The 22,674-nt window shown below is 42.0% G+C and overlaps 1 protein-coding gene across 10 annotated transcripts in view; it reads left to right on the top strand.

The window, feature by feature from the left end:
- The window catches only part of Liprin-alpha (PTPRF interacting protein alpha), a 339,563-nt gene that overhangs the window by 179,628 nt on the left and 137,261 nt on the right, over positions 1-22,674 (top strand). For all 10 annotated transcript variants that reach the window (XM_045757948.2, XM_045757940.2, XM_069306681.1 and 7 more), the window contains 2 exons: positions 5,318-5,456; positions 10,495-10,697. In XM_045757948.2, the coding sequence (XP_045613904.2) occupies positions 5,318-5,456; positions 10,495-10,697 (342 nt within the window). The remainder of the gene's footprint in view (positions 1-5,317; positions 5,457-10,494; positions 10,698-22,674) is intronic.

Here is a 22,674-nt window from a genome sequence, read left to right as displayed (position 1 = left end):
TTGCATGACAGTTTGTCTGCAATAGACTTTATTTTTTTCAGTTTATCCTTTTCCATTTGCTCAATTTATCAAGGTGACTTTTTCTTTGTCAAATTCCAGTTCTACTGTTATCCTGCAATCTATGGGGATTTTATGGTGCTATCTCCAGAACACTTACATGAACTTTACATGAGCCTTATATGAGCCTTCATCAACAAGGCTATTTCTACCTTCTTCATGTATTCTATTTCCTATAATGTGTAGCTTTTTTGAGACCCTTACTCACTGTTGTTTTGGTCTTCAACTGTCCAATAATATCAACGAGTTCTCTGCACTGTATCTCTCAACTATAGTATCTTTCCACTGTACCTTTAGTATCAGTGTACAAAATATAAAAAATTATCTGGTTTATTATTGTAATATATATTTTCATATTCTTTTCATTCGCAAGTGTTTTCTCTATGTCCTATTCACTGGCTCCCTCAGCCTGGCAGGTCTTCCTCATTAGCATCCCAAACTATAAGCACTGGTATTGTCATTTCCTTAAAAATTGCGCTGGGCTTCCAAGACCAAGGAGGGGTCTACTGGGAGGCAGAATCAGAATCTGGCTGTTTTTCTGTGAGACGAGAGAAGCTTAGGAATCTAAGGTTAACCCAAAACAGAGGAAAGAAAAGCAAACTATTTAGAGAAAATGAGTAACCCTGCGGCAAGCAAAGGTAAGCATTGCAACAGGGTGAATACTTTCACTGAATAGTCTTGACCAGCTTTCCAGCTCTCTTGCTAGAACCCTGTACAGGAAGCATACATCTAACAGGATCATCCTTTGCTTCACTCTTTGTATATTGTTGTCCATATCTCAAATATTGGTTTTATAAGAGTCCATTGCTTTAATATCGTTTTCTTTCTTCTTCTTCTTCATTTTTGTCTTCTATTCCACCTACATTATGTATGCTTCAATATTGTATTTTGCTCTGACTGTAGGCCCAGGGTTACATTTCTTGGTAATTGGATTGCATTTACCTTGCCCTGAGGGGTTCAAATGAATCATTTTCAACTTGACTCGTTGCGAGTTTCCTAACAGCTGGGTAGCACACAGGACTTGTTCTACACCTCAAGGCCTGCTGTGATGGCTTCTAACTATGCTACCTTTGAGTGTTATGGCTTTGTGCTTTTGGTAAAGGGTGTACTTTAATTTCCTAAGTAATTGTTCTTATCCGTGGTTTTATATGCCTCTTCATTGGGCGTTTATAATGTTTGCTTAGCCAAAATTTTTCTCTCCTGCTTGGCAGGATTGTCTGTCAGTGGTATTTTGGATGGCTGGTTTTCCTTGTCCCAATTTTTTAATATATTACCATATTAATTTTTTATGTTCACGATTGAATTGTTAGGGCTTCCTCGTCTGTTTCAGTTCCTGATTATGTATGGTTATGGGTTTCAGTCGCCATCATCTTTCTGCCTGTTGATGCAGAGCTGTTCTCTTCAAGGTATGGTGGTCCCAGCTGCTGAAGGGGCTCTTGTTCTTGCTCTTGGTTTTTACAAAACCCATCCTCTGCATCTTCTGTTATGGCCAGGTTTCAATATATTCCTTTGTTTATGCATTTTATCTCTGCTAGATGGTTTTCTGTGGGGTTTTGGCTTTTGCATCCCTGAGTTTCAGTGATGACGTGCTGGCTGTGGCTTTGGGCATAGCTGTTTCCTTTGGGGTTTTAATATCCACTTGGAAGCCCCTTTGAACCCTGTCTCCATCGGCAGGGGTGGGTTTTTGGGGCTTTTTGGATTTTATTTGGAGAGGTCCTAGATTTTTCTTTTCTCCCTCATTGTGTCCTTGTTTCATTTAGGCCTGAGGGTTTATTCTCTTGTGAGGCTTATTTTATCCTCTTTTACCCTGTCCATTGTGGGACCCTCCACTGCCCTTTTCTTTGGTGCATGGCTTGGTCCCAGGTTTGTGGATCTGTTCTACTTTGTGCCAGGTTTCCATAATACCATCTCCCACTGTGGTTTTGGTTGGTGGAACTTGTGTTAAATCCTGCTTTGAAACCATGTCCATCTGGCGACATTCAGATGTCTTTACAGCTGTGGTGTTTACCTTTTGACAGTGTTTCTTTACCTTATTTTCCTTGAGGTTTATTAATTTCCTTTGATGCAGTTGCTCGTTTTAACACACTTTTAATTTTTGTGCTTTTTCTTAGTTTTGGTTGATTTTTAATTCCTGAGATTTCTTACCTTGTAGAGAGAATCAGATTCTGGTCCTGGTAGACTTAAGTGGGTGTCAGAGACCTGATGTGATTCCTTAACCCTTAGACAGCGGCTATGGAGAAATGGCCATACTCGTCTGTATGAATATGTATAAACAAAAGGCTTTATAGAATTATTAATTTGTATACATAATATGAGAAAAATACGAAAATAATGAATATTTATCATTTCACTGGATGGAGGCGCTCTGTATGGCTGCGTCTGGCACTTGTCAATGCCTGGTGCTTGACTATGCTGACGCTACCTGTTTTATCCTCTGAAGTTTCACTGATTATTTTATCACTTTTTCTTTATTTACATCCACAGAGAGCTTTTATGTCCATATTTGCATCACACATCTAAAACCCAGACAATAATTGTTTAAATCGTCATATGATGATGATCACATTCCCCCTAGACACATTCGGGGTGATAACCGCACTTGTACAATGAAATGGTAACAGGATTTTGTCATGGGTCAAAGTACACTCCATTACATCCACATAGACCTATTATATCCATATTTGCATCATACATCTAAAACCCCCACAATAATTTTGTAAATCTTCATATGATAACTGCATTACCCTGTGAATCAACAACTTACGATAACCACTGTCTAAGGGTTGAGACTTGGCAACTCCAGTGTTGCCAAATAAATATAAATAAAGTACCTCGAGAAGCTACTAAGTTGGTCCACTAGAAAAGGGCATTTCATTACATTCTATATTTTATTTTTTTAGCGTACTGTATTTCTCTATGAATTACTGTATTTTAATATTACTTTACTGTGATTCTCTGACATTCTCTAAATCTACACATTAATATAGCTATGTGATAATCAAGTAGAGTTCAGCGTCGAGAACTCTGACTAATATCTTGTCACAGGATTATATTTATCTTTCATGTTTTCTTCAGTGATGCCTTAATGTACAGTAGTTTATAGTATTTATATGGAGTGTCTTTATTCATCATTATTGTCTCAAAAATGTTCTTGCTCGTTGAGTAAAATTTTATGTACTATAGGATACTGCAATATTGGCTCTAGACCACATATAGCTAGCTTGAAAATTTATTGTTTAGATATGTGTTAAATTATTGTGATTTGTTAACATTTAACTTGTCAACATTTGCAAGGTTTGCAAGGCTATGGTGTGCTTGGGGAAAGTTGTAGCCACCATCTAACAATTGTTATAACTAATTATGATTTGCATTGTTATGAGTGTTTGCCTTGTCAGCATGAAAAATATGGTTCGCTTGTCTTATTCCATTGGATGGGGGGGGGGGCACTTGTGAAGATCCCTGGTGGCTCTTTTGTAACCTGATTCTGTGGGGAGCCCCTACGGCTTCCTGGAGCTTATCGGGCTAATGTATGTTATATTAGACCGGGACATTAGCTAAGGCGTTCAGACTTACCAGGGACCAGCGCCAGAACCTGGCCCCTTCAAAGAGGTTTCAGGGAGCAATGGCCCTGGAAAACCCCCTTGTGGTTGGGGTTTTCCTTATCTGCCATCAACCGGGGTTAGGCACCCAGAAAGGTAGGCATAACAAAACAAACCCCCACATGGTAAAAAAACTAAAACAAAAACCGAACAGAGAGGTAGAAACTCCCTACAATCCCAAGGAAACACTCGATCAATTTACTGCCGCACCGGTCGTCCGCGCAGTCCTCCCCTCCCCAGGAGGGGGAGGGGGGCCCCCGGACCTCGCCACGCCGGCTGCCTTCAGTTCTTAAGCTAGTGTCAACCGGGATAAACGCTTCTCTGGCCTCAAATTCCTGGGTAGTGTTTGCCTCGTGTGGTGTGTGGTGGTCAGGAGTACTTCATCAGTGCCGGGGCTGCATGCGCTTGGGGGCTTCCTTCCCTAGACGCCCTGTGAGTACTGCCCCTGCATGTCAGGGTTATCTTCCCTGGGGCGTTCGGGAACCGCTCCCGTAGGGGTTCTTGCTGCTCGGCATTTGCCTCGCCCTTGGGGCCCTTGTTTGGCCTTGGGTAGGGAGTGGTATTGTGCTGGTTAGGGCGTCAAGGTGTTGCGCGACCTGCCACCTAAGAGGCGACCAGTTCCTGTTGCCTCTGGGGAGGTGTACTTTTGTGGGGTTTTGAGCCAGTTCCTCCTGCCGAGGCTTCTGGGTCCCACCAGCAGACCCCCCTTCTTGTCTGCCTTTCCCTTGGACTCAGCCTTTTCTTCAGGGGAAGAGGGTTTGGAGGACGGCTCTGCCCCAGGTCCCGACGTGGGGTATCCTGGGGCTGGGGGCCTTGGGCCCCCTTTGACCCCGCTTGGGTGCTTTTGCCTTCCTCGCGGGGCTTATTGTTGCAGGGGGAGGGATTTTCTTACCCCCCTTTCCCTGTATGAGTAAGATTTGGGTTCGGCTCCTCTCCGGGTTCGGTTCTAGGCACCTTTGGGTACCTCGGATCCGTCTTTGCAGTAAATTGATTGTTTCCTTGGGATTGTAGGGAGTTTCTACCTCTGTTCAGTTTTTTGTTGTAGTTATTTATCATGTGGGGTTTGTTTTGTTACGCCTACCTTTCTGGGTGCCTAACCCCGGTCGATGGCAGATAAGGAAAACCCCCCAACCATAATGGGGTTTTCCAGGGCCATTGCTCCCTAAAACCTCTCTAAAGGGGCCAGGTTCTGGCGCTGGTCCCTGGTAGGTCTGAACGCCTTAGCTAATGTCCCAGTCTAATATAACATACATTAGCCCGACAAGCTCCAGGGAGCCTCTGTGACTCGCCCAGAAAATGGCGTTTCATTACATTCAACACTGGTTTTTGTAACCTCTTTTGTAGCACAACTTCCCTAGACTCTTGGTAGCACCTTGGTAGGTGCCTGGTAAAACTTTTGTATGCTCCTAGTATCACTTTTCTAGGCTCCTGGTAGAACATTTATAATCTCTTGGGACAGTAGCACTTTCGTAGGCTTTTAGGAGCACATTTGAAGGCTCCGTCTAGCACTTTTGTAGGTCTTGTTAGAACTGTTATAGGTTATTGTTAGCACCTTTGTAGGCTTCTAGTAGAACTTTTGTGAATCTTTTTGAAGGAGAGAGAGAATAATAATTTTTTCTAAATTGGTAATACTACAGGAAAATTTTTTATTTACTGTGTAGGTCCGTATCGCCAACGGGAGGGGAATTTGTCCGCAGCACATCTCATTCTAGTTTTGACTCAAGATCTCTGCCCCGGCGTGCGCCATCAGCACCACCTACACAGAAACGGACGACTGTGCTTGATGAAGATAACAATCAGGTGAGCAATATTAAATACATAAAACACTCAAAACTCAAATCAGTTAGTAGATTCTTACAGTTTATATACACAGGCGATGAGTCACAATAACGTGGCTAAAGTATGTTGACCAGACCACACACTAGAAGGTAAAGGGCCGACGACGTTTCGGTCCGTCCTGGACCAATCTCAAGTCGATGGTCCAGGACGAACCGAAACGTCGTCGTCCTTTCACCTTCTAGTGTGTGGTCTGGTCAACAGCTTATATACACGTTGAATGTAGCCTAAAATGATTAATTTTCTTTGTTACTTGCACAATTATGAAATAGTAGTGTTACAGATTGTTCCAAAAACAGACAGAAAGCATGATTGGAAATTATTGTTGTTGGGGAAAAAATAATTCTTACCTATATACAGTGGAACTTTGGCTTATGATTGCCCCTATTTACAAATTTTTTGGGTTACGAGCTCAATTTCTTTGTAAAATTCGATTCGGTTTACGAGGTTTGCCACGAGTTGCGAGTTTGCCGATACACGTATGGGGTCAACCAAGCGCGTGGTTCCAGGTGGAATGGGTGACAGTGCCTCAGTTTAACAGTGCCTCCCACATAATGACAATTGCTCCTGAATTCTTTAAGAATTTCATTGTTTTCAGCTTTTTCCCAGAGCTATTCAGGCTGATATGGAGATATATATATATATTAGACTTTGGCATCAATGTGAATGGAGTTCCAAGTCTTCCGGGGACCATGAGCCAGAATCTGGGCCCCCCTCTGAGAGGCATTATGAGCAATGGCCTATAGAAATCCCTGTGTGGTTGGAAGCATTCTGTGTTTGCCATTGACCGGGTCAGGTATCCAGAAAGGTAAGCGCCCCAAACAAACCCCCCTATTCTGGTTAAGAAATTACTACTGAAAGCCGAACTAGTGGACAGAACTCTCCAAACGAAAACGAGCAAACGAGCATGACGTCACCACTGCGCAGCTCCCCCCTCCCTGGGAGGGGAAAAGGGGAGCCCTAAACCCTCAGTCCTGCTATCCACACCCCAGTTCTTTGGCTGATGTGACTGGTAATGGTCGTGTGACTCTGGCTCCTGATTTCCTATCCTCCAGCTCTGTTCCTTGTGGTGTGGCGCTGTTTCTTTGGTGGTGCATGAGCCAGGAGTAATTTCACAAGTACTCGGGCTGCATGCACCTTCCACAAGTCACCTTGGGATCTATCTCTGCTTGATCTTTTGCTGCTCGGTGATTGACCACCCTTAGTGTGCTGGGGTGTTTCATACACCCTTGTTTGCCTTTGGATAGGGGTAGTTTGCACTGATAGGGGCGCAGGGTACTGCACAGCTAGTTTTCACCTCTCATAGCGGCCAGCTCTGTTCTGCCTAGGTACGTTGTCCTCTTGCGGGAGTTTTTCTTTTGTCTAAGTTCTCTGGGAAACCCCGCGGGGGCACTTTGGTTCGATTGATGCATTCCCTCTTGCCTTGTGCAAGTTTGAAGGTTGCTCTGTCCCCTTTTCTCAGGGTTACATTCACCTCTTCTGCTTCTGTCATGCTGCCTGTTGGGTCGATGACACCTTCGACCCAGAGTCCTGCGAGTTTTGTTGCTTGTTTGTGTCTCGGTACAACCAGTCCACTTATGACTGTTCAGGTGCAGGCAGCTCAGGCATTGCATCAAAGTTTAGGTTGCTGCAATGTGCTAGGTTTGTTGCTGACTCGTTTTGGTTATTGGGACCCAAACTTGGGGGTGTTGGTCGCTTCGACCTTGGTTCAGTCTGCTCCGTCTTGTCCTTTCCCTGCTGTGGTTTGTTCTGGTTCCCCCCTTTCCCCACCCTGCTTCAGATTCCAAAACGTCTGAGCGTTTCGGAGTCGGGGCAGTTGGGTTGGAGACTCGAGCAGTCTCAGGGGATGCCCCTTCCAGGGTGGTGACAGAGGCACTCGAGCCTGTTCCTCCTGCCGAAGCGTACGGGTCTGATCAGTAAGCCCCTCCTTCCTTCCTGCTTTTATGGCTGCCTCGGCTTTTTCTTGAGAGACTGGGGCTTTGGCGAACGGCTTGGCCCTGGGTCCTGCTGTGGAGATTCCTGGGGAGGGAGAGGCGCTGACTTGGGGGTCTTGGGTCCCATTGAACCCCGCTTGGGTTTTTGTGCCCTCTGAGCAGGGTTTACTGTTACAGGGGGTGGGGGTTTTCTTTTCCCACTGGCTCGTACGAGTTGGATTTGGTGTCAGCCCCTCCCCAGGTTCGGTTCCGTGTCCCTTCAGGTCTGTCGGTCTCGTCCTTCCTGAGGTTTTCGGCTTCCCGTTTCCCACCTCATGAGGTGTGGGAAACCATTATGGTTTACCTCCTGCACGACCCAGATTATGCCTCTATAATGGATCCTTCTTCATTCAGGTTTGGATCTTTCTTTCCTCACTAGGTTCGTTATGAGGTTTTGGAGTCGTCCAGGCTAGCAGCCTGTCCTATTTTCTTGTTGGAGGCTTGGCACATATTCTGTTGGTCCCGGACGCTGCAGTGACATGAGGCTGGGACAGTGGTCCAGGTTTACCTGCGGGGCGAATTTCAGCACCTCAGTTTCAACTGAACAACTGTTTACACTTTGGTGAATCTTAGTTGATGACAGTGGCTGTCATCAACTATGACAATGGCTGTCATCAACTATGACAGCTCGGTCTCGGTGATCGCTTGGAAGAACAATCCTCATTTAATCGAACATTTGTATGTTCCACTGAACATTTGATACCGAATTCAATTTGTTTGGCTCTTCCGGGAATTCGATAGAGCGGGGATCATTAGTGAGGAAGCTGTGTGTGTGTGTGTGTGTGTGTGTGTGTGTGTGTGTAATTACCTAAGTGTAATTACCTAAGTGTAGTTACAGGATGAGAGCTACGCTCGTGGTGTCCCGTCTTCCCAGCACTCTTTGTCATATAACGCTTTGAAACTACTGACGGTCTTGGCCTCCACCACCTTCTCACTTAACTTGTTCCAACCGTCTACCACTCTATTTGCGAAGGTGAATTTTCTTATATTTCTTCGGCATCTGTGTTTAGCTAGTTTAAATCTATGACCTCTTGTTCTTGAAGTTCCAGGTCTCAGGAAGTCTTCCCTGTCGATTTTATCAATTCCTGTTACTATTTTGTACGTAGTGATCATATCACCTCTTTTTCTTCTGTCTTCTAGTTTTGGCATATTTAATGCTTCTAACCTCTCCTCGTAGCTCTTGCCCTTCAGTTCTGGGAGCCACTTAGTAGCATGTCTTTGCACCTTTTCCAGTTTGTTGATGTGCTTCTTAAGATATGGGCACCACACAACAGCTGCATATTCTAGCTTTGGCCTAACAAAAGTCATGAACAATTTCTTTAGTATATCGCCATCCATGTATTTAAATGCAATTCTGAAGTTAGAAAGCATTGCATAGGCTCCTTGCACAATATTCTTTATGTGGTCCTCAGGTGATAGTTTTCTATCTAGAACCACTCCTAGATCTCTTTCTTTATCAGAATTCTTTAAAGATTTCTCACATAATATATAGGTTGTGTGGGGTCTATGTTCTCCTATTCCACATTCCATAACATGACATTTATTAACATTAAATTCCATTTGCCAAGTGGTGCTCCATATACTTATTTTGTCCAGGTCTTCTTGAAGGGCATGACAATCATCTAAATTTCTTATCCTTCCTATTATCTTAGCATCATCAGCAAACATGTTCATATAATTCTGTATACCAACTGGTAGATCATTTATGTACACAATAAACATCACTGGTGCAAGAACTGAACCCTGTGGTACTCCACTTGTGACATTTCTCCATTCCGATACATTGCCTCTGATTACTGCCCTCATTTTTCTATCAGTCAGAAAATTTTTCATCCATGATAGAAGCTTACCTGTCACCCCTCCAATATTTTCCAGTTTCCAGAACAACCTCTTATGTGGAACTCTGTCGAAAGCCTTTTTTAGGTCCAGATAGATGCAGTCAACCCAGCCATCTCTTTCCTGTAATATCTCTGTGGCCCGATCATAGAAACTGAGTAAATTCGATACACAGGATCTTCCTGATCGAAAACCATACTGTCTGTCTGATATTATATCATTTCTCTCCAGGTGTTCTACCCATTTAGTTTTGATTAGCTTTTCCAATACTTTCACTATGTGTGTGTGTGTGTGTGTGTGTGTGTGTGTGTGTGTGTGTGTGTATATGTATATGTATATGTATATATATAAAATACTTTATGTATGCATGTGTTAGTGTTTGTGTGTCCCTAATTGGTGCAATGTAATATGTTACTTAGTTTGGTTTGTATATTTAAGTGGGTTAGCTCTCTGAGCCCATATCACTTCATTGATGGTCTTCTGATGACTGTTTTAGGGACATAGTTGTTTGTCACTTGCACTGGGCAAGTTAGTCAGTTCCTCATTGTATGTGTTGGTTTTGGACCATATCTGTATCATCACAGCATGAATATTGGTGAGGGGACTGGTCAGTTTATTTATACTTCACTGGGACTTCGAGATTTTTCTTTTTTTTCTGGTCTGACAGGTTTGAGGTACTACTACTACTACTATTGTATTTCTTCCTTGGCATTCAGGGCTCCTCTTCATACCTATTGTCAAAGTTACAGGAACTAGTGACCTGTCCTAGGTCTGTGTGGCCTATTGTTCTATGTCCCTGTTATTGGGCACGTTCTGGCTCAAAACTATGAAGATTATGAGAACTCTGCCTGGTGCAGCATGACCATATAATATCCAGATTTTATTTTACTTGAACGAATGTCTCATCTTTTTCTAGTGTTTCCCTGTTGAATTCAGGGTTGATTTCACCCTCACTCTTGTGGAATCTGTTATGCTTGTGTGGCCGCTGTTCATATCTCTATGGTGGCAGGTGGCTTGGGGAGATGGTATCAAGCTGGGTGCTTACACATAGAATGGGTGTAAATGGTACTACCTAGAAAGATACTTTTTATTTATTACTTAGTTGTATTTTAATGGCAAGCCAGTGTTTAGTTGAAGTCGGTATTTATGAATAGATTGTCGTATAGTTTTTAAAATATTTGTCCCATTCTCAGGTTGAACGAGAATGGGAGTTGCATGGTGGTCACATCCAACATTCATTCAGTGGGGAAGGTGGGGATCTGTCTGATGGTGATGCAGAAGATGCAGACTCCTTGTTCTCCCACATAGATATGATCTCACCATCACATCAAACTGATGCTCAGACTCTGGCAATCATGTTACAAGAACAGCTGGATGCCATTAACAATGAAATAAGGTAAGGGTTTATAATAATCATCCTGTCATTTCTTGTTATCTCTTCTTTTCTCCTGTATAGTCTGTTTTGAAATTTGTTCTCGGTTACTTGAGATTATCATAGAGCAGATACTATAATTTGTCCCTTTGTAGACAGCTTTAATTGTGGCCGATATCATTTGGCATTGGCTCATGCCTATTATGAACTGATTATCCTTATGAAAACTTCCAGGTGAATGAAAATGACAAAAGACATAACTGTATGTGCACGTAACCCAGCCCCTTGCATATTCGATCCCAAACACTGTCCAGGAGCATCAGTTTCAAGTCAGTCCACAAGCATCATATCACATCTAGTGAACAGCCCCTATTTTCATGTTTTGGTGGACATTACCTTCAAATGCAGACTATGAGTCACAATAACGTGGCTAAAGATAGGCTGACCAAACCACACACCTGAAGATGGAGAAACGTGTGTGTGTATGTATGGGGTCCGCACATGACTTGATAATGGTCCAGGATGGACTGAAACGGTGTTGTTTCTCCATCTTCTGGTGGGGGATTTGGTCAGCATTACCTTCAAAACCAATGCCTAAAAAAGTATCCTTCTGATTTTAGTATATGCATTGGTTTGTATGTTTTTTATTTTTGGGATTTTGAGATTTTTGCTGATGTTAGGAGTCTTTACAGATTTTTATTCTTTTGAGGGTTTATTCCTCTTGATGTATTCCTCCTAGATTCAACAGATCAGAGTATATATATGGGAAAATAATCATCTCTGCCTACTAGAAAGACCTACCATTTTTATTTCTGGAGGGGCCGAACGGTGGCTTCCTGTAGCTAGCCACATTGAGATAGCTTAATACATATAAGGCACATCAGCCCTAGGAGTCAGAGATTCATTAACACCCTCACCGAAGAAATACATCCCCAGAAAGGATGCGAAGTAAAACAGACAGCTGCAAGGTTCACAGAAAGTAAACAGTGTAGCAAACAACTTAGCAAATGATCATCTCTTCCCCCTCCAGTAGTTAGGACACCCCCATTAGTTACAGCTGGTCACTGTCAGGTAGCAGCACCATGGAACCTGACAGCTTCCTATGTCAATAATCATCAGTCCTTTTCCTGATGTCAATCTTGTCTTGGCATAAATCTTCAGTTGCCACCTCTTCAGGTCCCAGATATTCTAGATAAGTGTTGGCCATCCTTTGGACTCTGTAATGTGGGGGTCCATTTACGTCAGAGCAGGAGAGATTGCTGAAATAGAGGGAGTACAGAGAACATACACAGCATACATAGATGCAATAAAGCACCTAAACTATTGGGATCATCTCAGAGCTCTCCAAATGTACTCACTAGAAAGGAGACAAGAGAAATATCAAATAATATACACGTGGAAAATACTGGAGGGCCAGATCCCAAATCTACACAGTAAAATAACATAGTGGAGGGAAAGATATGGAAGGAAATGCAGAAGAGGAGCAGATGTGCCATAGGCACAATCAGAGGATGCTGTATAAACATCAGAGGTCCATGGTTCTTCAACATCCTCCCAGCAAGCATAAGAAATATTGCCGGAACAACCGTGGACATCTTCAAGAGAAAACTGGATAGTTTTCCTAAAGACGTGCCAGACTAACTGGGCTGTGGTGGATATTTGCCATAGATATGTGGATATGTGCCATATGTGCCACTCCAAGCAACAGCCTTTTGGACCAAGCTCTCACAACTCAAGCCTGGCCCTGGACTGGGCTTGGAGTAGAAAAACTCCCAGAACCTCATCCAGGTACAGGGTCTGGCTCGATGGTTTGTTCTGTTTCTCCCAGTTCCACCCATTTCACCACCAGTGGGATTGTCAGGTATGAGCTTCACTTGCTCTTTGCAACTGTTAGTTCACTTGTTTCTTCAGGTTTTTTTGGATTCGGTTCTGTGACTCCTTCCTTTCCCATCATTTGCCCCATCATTTGATATGTAAATGGCTGCCTCAGCCTTGGGCTACAGTTTTGTGACTAGCAATTACCAAACTTCCCCAGGACTTTGGGTGAGTTCCCTCCTATGTGTGTACAATAATGTTTATGAATTTATGGCAGTGTGGCAGACCCTACTGTGGGTTCATCTACCTTTGGGCTTTGCTCTCCAGCTCCATTTTGACTTCTCTCCAGTGGTTCATTATTCATTATGTAAATCACAAGGTTCATTTCAATGTTTTCTTCCATAGAGTTGAAATCTGTAAGTTGCAAGTCTTCTAGATTCTTGGGATTTGGCTCTTCACACACTTTTCATGCGGGGTGTTTAACATTCTCACGGACAGTCTCTCTCTAGTTCTGTCCCATTTTTATTGAGTGGACTGTTGAGAATATTTCTTTTCATTGGCTCTGTGAGATGTTCAGGGTGCCCTGGGATAGACCTCTTCATGTTGGTTTGGAACTTTTGGCTTCAGTCTTACATGTCTCCTTTTCCCGATTGCAAGGCTCTCGCAGTAGATGCCTTTCTGCTGAACTGGTCAAGGTGGGGGTTCTTTCTTTTCTCTCCAGTTCAACTGTAACTCCAGGTTTTTTCTAGTTTGAAGACTTACACTGACAGGATGATCTTTCTGGCTCCTCGCTGGCTGGCTTATCCAAACCTGGGTATCTTTGCATGGCTCTGCATCCGAGTCAGCTTAGTTCGGTTGACGGAGCTCTTGGTCTCTCACCTAAGTCCTTCATTGCACGGGCAGTGTGAGCTTTCTTGGTGCTCTTTTTATCTTTGTCTCTCTTCATTGTTTGTCATCTAACTCGGTTTCGATGATTCTGACCCCCGTTGTCCTGGTTGTTTGATGATCAGCATCATATGCTGAATATTGTTGCCTCCTTTTGTTTTGCTTTAAAGAAGCGGCATTTGTTTGGATTTTAAGAAGCAGTTTTTGTTTGCATGTAGCAGTATTCCTCTACAACAACCATTTTGTGGATTGTCTCGTCCATTTTTCTTCCCCTTTCCTCTTCTTTCTCCTCCTTTGCTGTCTTTGTTTCTGGGTATGGTGTTGGTATTAATTTACCTCCTCAATTCTTGGTCACCCCTTATTCAAGACTTTGATTTTGTTGAGTGTTGCTTCCAGATGTGGAGTTGAGTAGCTTCCTGCTCTGCTCTGCTCCAAAAAGGGAGGCTTTGTTTTTTCAGCCCTGGTGAGCAGTTTCTTTATTTGTAGATTTCTCCTTCTTTACTGGGATCATTGGCTATGTCTGGTTGTGGCTCTTTGTCGCTACCAACATACAACCTGGGCTTTTCAGGGAAGGCGTTTGTTGATCTTGTCTACTTGGTCCTCTGTTCCAAAGTTCTTTGGTCTCGGGTTACTCTCAATGTCATTAAGTCTAGCGAGCTTGCTGCCTTCTCCTCAGGCCCATGTTGTTTGGAAATTTGTGCACTGTCTTGTCTAATACATCTTGGGCTATGGGCTATATTCTGGGCTTTGGATTTTGGAGGTCTAATGTGGTCGTGGCGGCTCATTAAAAGATCAGTGTCCCTGGTCCCCATCGTGATTGTTATCCTGGCTGAGGGTTCCTGTCTTGGTTACTTCTCTTTGTGGGTTTGATCCTTTGCTCTCCTCCTCCCTTGGCAAATCCAGTTTTTCCTTTTCTCTATGGTTAATTAGCTATAAGAAGCCACTGTTTATCCCCCCTCCTGAAAACCAGCATTGAATGATATGAAATGACATATCTCTCTCTTTGAAGGGGGGTCCTCAGTGGCTCCCTCCCCACTCTACCTATCGAGTTGATTGGCTCCTTGTGGCTCAGGACTGATTGTTGACTTGAGGAGCCGGTAGCTCCTCATGGTGCTGCCACCTGGCAGTCGCCAGCTGTAACTAGTGACGGGGGGGGGGGGGGGGGGGGGATCATTTGCTGACTTGTTTGCTGTATTATTTAATTTTGTTAACCTTGCAGTTGTTTGTCTTGCTTCACTGTCTTTCTGGCTATTTTTCTTCAATGAGTTTTTTTTTCTTAATGTATTTATTTTATTTATTTTAGTTTATTTATTTATATATGTACGAGTTCTTACATTCTTGTAAAGCCAGTAGAGTAACATGCATAGAATTTTGGGCAGGTCCTTAATTTTAATTTTCCCTGGAACACGCCCTGCCAAAATGTTTAACAACCAGGTACCCATTCACTGCTGAGTGAACAGTGGCATACAGTTAAGGACTGGCACCCAGTCAATCCTCCCCAGCCAGGATACGAACCTGGTGTTCATGAGTCCCCTGCTCCCTGCATCTCTGTGAGGGAAAGGGGCCAGGGTTTTGGCGTCTATTCTCCAGTAGTCTATTAAGGACTGCTATGGTTGAGGTAAGTAGCTATCTCAGCGCAGGTAGCAGCAGAGAGCCACCAAGGCCCCCCTACCCCCAGAAAGAGGCATTCCATTACAGTCAATGCTGGGTTTTAATTTGTGCTATAATATTTTTGATCTTCTTCAAAGCAGATCAAAAATTATATTACACAAATGGCAGTATTCAGACACAGTATTCAATTGTTATTTTTCTATTAATATTTTTAGCAAGACTTTGTTGTTTACAAGTCATAAATATGTTTCTGAAACTACACCACTCATTTGCTGTTTTAGGCAATGTCCTGCTCTGTCCAAGGACTTGACGAAACAACAGCTAGGTCAGCTTGACAATTAGTGTACTCTGTTAAATCAGGGATATTTTCAAGTATTCCATTGGGGTATAGTGAAAAAGGAAGTCACTGCCAAACACATGTACATATATTTCCAGCCCTAAATGACCTCAAATGAGTTCATTTATCTGCAAATAAACCTCTCTCCAAGTGATATTCGACCTGAGTAAGATTGCCAGATATCACTGCTAAATTCTTTTTGGCCCAATTGGCCGCTTCCCGAGACTGCCACCAGATGTCAGGATCTACAGTATAAACATTGTAGCATGAAGCAGCTCGTCTCATAATTATCGTGGCTTATTTCCTGGCCAACACCCTACACTGGGCAGAGACCTCTTCATTCAATAAAGTGCTTGAGTTTATTCTTGAAAACTCTTGTTTCATGTGCAGTGGGTTTCTGCTATTAAATGAATATAGAGTTATCTTCTCTGTGCTGGTACAGTTTGTATCTTGGCTGTGGATATTCTCCCTTGAGATTGTCTCTTACTTTCACAGTTCCTTGGGACATTGTCACGGACCGAGCCGTTTATGCTGTGTACGCAATCTTGAGATGAATTCAGTAGCCACATCACTGGTGCGTATTTATGTGATTCGTTCATTTCTCTAAAGTCTCACTTCCTAGTGTTTTGTTCGTTTTTTCTGGTCATGGGCTGTCCTCGCCAGGTCTTGTTGGTGGTTTGTCTAGGCCAGATTTGGGCACGCAGAGAGCTCAATTCTTGTTTCCAGGGTTTTTGCCTGGCCATGGTTTTAAGCATAGGTGTTGGACCTGGACAGGGTCTATGTTTTGCTTAGATTTCTGATCTCCTGTGTTGTCAGACTAAAAGTTGATCGAATGTGTTTGGTGAAATCTTCAAGGGTGCCAAACTAATTAACTGCTTTGTTTTTCCTTGCTGCCCTTAGCATTCCTTTTGTTGGGTGCACAGCCACTTTAATCTTTGAGCGTGTCCCAACTGCCAGGTGTACTTGCGTAGTTGTACTTGCCTAGTTGTGCTTGCAGGGCTTGAGCTTCAGCTCTTTGGTCCCTGCCTCTCAACTGTCAATCTACTGGTGAACAGGTTCTTGACCTTATTGAGTTATTATCATATCTACATTTGAAACTGTGTATGGTGTCAGCCTCCACCACATCACTTCGTAATGCATTCCATTTTCTTTTACTACTGACACTGAAAATTCTTTCTAATGTCTCTGTGACTGTGGGTGTTAACCTTTGCTCATGCATCACTCCTCATGTTCATGCATCATTCGCTCCTCTCATGCTCATGGATCACTCACTCCGCTCATGCATCACTTCTGATAGTCTGTGTATGGGCTACCTCCAGATTGTGGGCCTGTACTTTGAAATACCAATGCTGGCAGTCCCTGTTGTTGGGATCTGTGGGGTTCCTTGCAGCTGCCTCTTATTTAGTTGACTTGGTGGTTCTGGTTCAAACAATTTGAGTTACCCCTCGAAACTGGAAGGGTTCTGCTTATTGCCCAGTGCCGAGTGCCTTGGCTTCTTCCTCAGTGGCCAGGAAGCACCTTGTTTTCCCCCCCATGACTGGAGTATCTAACTGGTTTTTGTGGGGGTTGGTGATTTGGAAGTAAATTTTTTGTATCTATTTTCTGGGAAGGTGTTTCCAAATGGCCTGGATTTCATTTGGAGTGGGAAGGGAATAGGGGTGTCACCTTTTGCTCCTAATGGAGAGTTGACAATTTGAGATACCCCTCTTTTACTCATGTCTTGTCTTTCATCATTGGTCTGGGTTTAGATTTTGCTCCTAGGCCCAACTTTATTTTTCTTGTGGAGGAGGTTCAGTTAAAGGCATTATCTAAGGCTTCCTTGTTTGTGTTTGACCCCTTGGGTTTTGGTGACCAGACCCAAGTGCTCCTGCCTTCAGATTATAGGACTTGTGCACTTCTTTGCCATGTTTGAGCTTGGTGATTCCTTGCCCACCTTGATTTTGGTTTATTGTCATTGAAGGATGCTGATGTTCCAATGTTGCAAAGGTTCTTTCAGTTCCACCTTTTTGTGGTCAGGGTCCTGTTGAGGTAAGGAAAGGTATATCAGAACTAAATCCTCCTCTCTGAGCTTGGTTCTACTTCTGCTGCTTGGCTGTAGTATTTGGTTTCTGCATCATTCTAGCTGCCAAGTAATCTCTTCTTTTCTGTGGGTAGGTCGGGCCTGGTCCCTTGTGCTAGAATGGACTTTGGTTTCTACTGTCTTTAATGTAGCTTTGGCAGGGAAGGCATCTAGATTACCTCTATGACCCTGAATGTCTTTTGACTCCAAGTCCAGGCCCATTCACCATTGTTGCATCATCTTGTGATGGAGTTGAACTCTTCCTTTACCACACCTTCTGGAATCTTTTGTTCCCATCAGCGATTTAAAACCTAGTAAAAACTTAAATTGTTTCCATGCATTTATATTACGTTTCTTGTAAAAAAAAAAAATTACTTGGAGAGGGTTTTGATTGCACATGAATGAATCTTCTGGAGGTCCAGAATTTAGTTTTGCTCAATAGTTTTCTACAGTGTCTCCCTTCCCTTATTATCACCTGGTGGTTACATTTGAAAAGATCCCCACTGCTCAGGGGAGTCACTGTTGACCTGACCCGGCTGTTGTTAGGTTATATCTTCCTAAGGACATAACCTAAGACATTGGCTTAAGAAAACAGTCAAGTTGTACATTTCAGAAAGGAGCATTTCATCTACACTCAAAGCCTTAGTTTTATTAAGATTTATGACAAGATTTATTTAATTTTCAATAACCATCAGTTTAGTCTCGTTTAAAACTTCCAGTTTTGAATCTTCGGCCAAACTCGAGTTTATCCTTGTCCCATGGATTTTCATAGTTTTTGTTGTACTTGCCACTATCAAACAATTGCCACTGAAAAATATATTACACTTGAAGTTCAATTCCAATTCAATTTCAAGTGCAATATATTTTTTGGTGTCAATTGTTTGATGGTGGCAAGCATTTATACCAACAAATTTTGCTTGTCAGTTAGTTGCTAACAAAGCCATCTTTGATTGTAATTGGAATATTCATCCAGTCAGCTTTCAACTATTACTGTACCTTGTCTGTCCATGAACCTGAAGCTCCTGGCCAATGTGTTGGTTGCAGATATGTTCGACTGTAAGTTCAGATAGACACAGATGCCTATTGTATATCTGACACAGATGTGTACTGCATATCTGGTTGGCACAGATGTGTACTGTATATTTGAGATAAGCATGTGAAAATGTTAAATGGTGAAGACAAAATTAGAGATAGGTGGAAAAATATTTTGAATGTGTGTTACGTGGAAGTGATAACATGGGGTGCAAATGTGAATAGGATTGTTGGAAATGCTAACACGTTGCAAGGCTGTAGGCATTGATGAGGTATATGTGCAATTATTTAATGTGGTGGAGAATAAGCATGTGATAAGCATGAGATAAGCATGTGAAAATGTTAAATGGTGAAGACAAAATTAGAGATAGGTGGAAAAATATTTTGAATGTGTGTTACGTGGAAGTGATAACATGGGGTGCAAATGTGAATAGGATTGTTGGAAATGCTAACACGTTGCAAGGCTGTAGGCATAGATGAGGTATATGTGCAATTATTTAATGTGGTGGAGAAAAGGTAATGGTGTAGTGGTGGTGAATTTATCAGAATGTGTGTGGGAGAGGGATACTATGCCAAGTTACATGATTGGAGTTGGAAGATTTGTGTTAAATGTTTTGAAGCATTTTTATATACTCGGTAGTATATAAGGTAGAGAAGGTAGTATATAAGGTATATTTTAGAGAAGGGAGGGTGTTAACCTAATGTTTCATAGTAAAATGTTATATATGCATATGATATACATTAGTTCCTGTAGTAGAGACTGATAAAGGTGATTGTAAGTTCTATGTATGTGTGTAAGACAAGACTGTTAAAAATAAATGTAGGTAAAGTATAGAACAGTGGTCAAGAGAAAGAATGGTGTTCTCTTTGTGAAATTAGTGAGAATGTGGAGTTCTAAAAGTGCTTGATAAATTTATATACCAGGAATGTATGATTAACAGAAAAAAAGGAATTTATGCAGGTGAACTGAGAGTGCAATGGACTGGGAAAAGTGGCTAGTGCAATGAAAAGCCTGGCCAGGAGGAACAAAATGGAAATAGATTCCGCACGAGGAATCTATTTCCATCGTGTTCATTACCACGAAGAAGTGGTGGTAATGCCTACCCTTAGGTTTTATGTGGATGAGAGAATGGGAAGAATTAAGGTGTAAGGTAAATAGATAGAGTAAGGATTGAAAATGTAATTGAAAGATGCAGAGTGCAAAAGTTGGTAAGCCACAAGATTGAGGAGAGTGTATTGCATTGAGCATGTTGACTATGTGGATGATAGACAGGTGACGAGTGTGTATGTGAGTGAAGGTAAAGGAAGGTAGGAGGAAAGGAAGGCTCAAGAGAAGACAAGCAGACGTGGTGAGTGTGCTTATCTATCAGTGCAGGAGTGAGATCTAGCTCTGTTTATCCCACTTCCTAGCCTTTTATACCTGGCATGCTAATTATATTTCTTGACGTTCAGCAGCATCCCCTTTCAATGCATTCTACTTGCTGACCACCTGTACAGGGTACAAGAAATTCCTTGCTTCTCTACAACTCAACGGCATATCCAGCTTCCAACAATGTCCCATTGTCTACCTCGATTCAGTTGACAGTGGCTGCCCATGTCTATATATTCTATTCCCCTAAGTATCTTGTATGTTGTGATCATACCCTAACCATTTCTTCTCTCCTATATGGCTATGAGATTGAGCTCCCCCTAACCTGTCTTCATAGCTGAGATCATTCAATTCTAGCACTTACCTAGTTGCAAACCTCTGTACTTGCTCAGGTTTCCTTTTGTGCTTCACAACGTGTGGCTTCTCTTTCAGTAAACAGTGCACAGAATATGATAGTGGAAAATACCCTGTGATAACAGTTTGTAAAGAGTGTTTTGTTTGTATAATAGTTGATAAGGAACATTGTATTCCTAGATTTATGAAATGATTTGGTGCTGCTCTGGATGATTTGCTGGAATGTGGTTGTGGTAGCTCTCACTGGTGGTATGGATGAGTGGAATTTGTTAATATTTTTTGCCCCTTTTGGCCTATATTGCTTGCTTTTTGGCCTAGGCTGAGGCCTACCACCCCATGAAAGTGGGAAATGGGTTGATGATGACAAAGATGATGATAATTTTGAGTAAATGTTTGAAATACAGTGGAGTATTGAAAATCCAGAATGGGCTGGATTTTAGATACCATACCTTGAGCTTTAGACTAATATTTTTAACATGTGCCTAATTTAAGAAACAAATTATTATTAGTAATTCAACATTAGATTAACATTATTTATATTGAGACATTAAATATACAGATACTTTAAATTTACAGTATTGACTGACTTTTGTCTAATGCCAATTTATTACCATCTTTTGCAGAAAATTATTAGGATTTTATAAAATAATTCATTATGTATATTGAAAGTGTAATTTTATTAATTAAGGATTTTTCAAAATCTGGATTTTCGTCACTCCACTATATTCATTTACAAATCAATTGCAATGTAATAAGGTTAGCATTTTTGTTGCAAGTATTTTCAGTGAATGATGAATACAGTGCAGTATATACTTTAATTTATGTGGATGAAATATTGTGTTTTCAAAATATTTTGGTACAGTTGACACTCAAGACTCAGCAGGCATGTGTTCCCAGAGATTATAGTTTGTTAAAGATCAAGTAAACTATTACAGAGAACAAGGGATTACATGGACAAGAATGTCTTGAAATATCTTGCTGGTTTGTGTAACTGATTATTAAAAATCATACAATTTTGAACATTTTTAAAATTTAATGTTAAAGTCTGAGAATACATGAAAAAGGCATTATTTGTGCTCTAGCAGTGTAACCATTAAACTTTCCAACATTTTGTCTTAAAAATGGCTGGCATAATGCAAGAGGTTGTCACTGAGCTTGACAACACACATCACTGCATCTTGGCAAAAAAAAAAATATTGCAAACATGAGTATTATAGATTTCAGGCATTTAGGCTATCTCGAGCATTTTAAGAATTAAAGAAAATATAGTTGTGTAGTATATAGATTTCTCCCAATTAGACTGTTTAGAGGTCAAGCAAAATTATTTTGAACACATGCTTTGTTTGGTCACGGCTTTACTTGTATATGTTCGTGATTTGTTCAACATTTAGCTCTTGCTGATTACTGCTGTGATTTTTGTGAACTATTTTGTTTATTTAGTTACAGGCACACCCTCACCTTTCCTGTGATTGAAAAATGTTAGTCTAGGGCATACAAAGAGCATGAGTCTTGTGACTAGGGAGGGGACCTTCTTCAGACTTTCTCTAGAGCAGGTTTTCCTGGGGCTCCTCGTCGAGTGACATGATGCTGTGGGCTCGTACACTGAAGTACTAACATGAAAAGTCTTGATCCTAAGATATTGTGGAGTTTGAGTCTTCTCTATATTCTTTCATGAGGATTTACAGTTCCTGGAGCCAATTAACCAGATAGGGAGGGCTTTCTCCTTTTCACTGGATGCTTTAATAGATTGTGGTTGAAATATGGCATATGAGTCTTTCTTGGTGATTTAAAACAAGTGGGACACATTCCAAAGGGAGGAAGTCACCGACTTCATTGAACCCCCTTCTCCCTCTCAGACCAACAAATCAGATAACAAAGCAGCGAAGAATGGTATGTGGCTGGGTGGGATTCAAGAGACACTTGCGAAGGGAGAGAGAACCAATTCTATGCGAGATGCTTAAGAGACTATAAGTACGGCTCAAATACCACATTACACTCTTACCACTACACTCACCCCACACACTACACTACACTCACCACTACAATATGGGCAATAATGAAAGCAAAGAAACAATGGGCAGAGTTTTTCCACCCTATACCCCTGTTACCTAGCAGTAAAATAGGTACCTAGGTGTTAGTCAGCTGTCACGGGCTGCTTCCTGGGGATGGAGGCCTGGTCGAGGACCGGACCGCGGGGACACTAAAGCCCCGAAATCATCTCAAGATAACCTCAAGATAACTACACAACTGTACACTCACCCCAGCATACATTACTCTTACCCCCTAACACTACGCTTACACTGCCTCACTACAATCTCGCCCTCATTCTCAATTCTCTGTGCTTTTCATACCAATTTTGGGATAAATAGCTCCAATCTTTCCTTATTCTGCCATGAATCTCGCAGCTGTTTTATTGCTAGATCTGCTGCCAGCCTTTCTTAGCAGCTCTGGTGCAATTGCATGTTGTCTGTTGTTTGTCAAGTGCCAAGCAATGTTAATTCAAGGTGCCTTTTGGCAACTGTATTTTAGACTCATTGTC

The sequence above is a fragment of the Procambarus clarkii genome, chromosome 58 (genome assembly GCF_040958095.1).
Source record: "Procambarus clarkii isolate CNS0578487 chromosome 58, FALCON_Pclarkii_2.0, whole genome shotgun sequence".
NCBI lineage: Eukaryota > Metazoa > Arthropoda > Malacostraca > Decapoda > Cambaridae > Procambarus > Procambarus clarkii.
The sequence above is the reverse complement of the archived record's forward strand: the minus strand, read 5'-3'. Positions and strand labels throughout refer to the sequence as shown.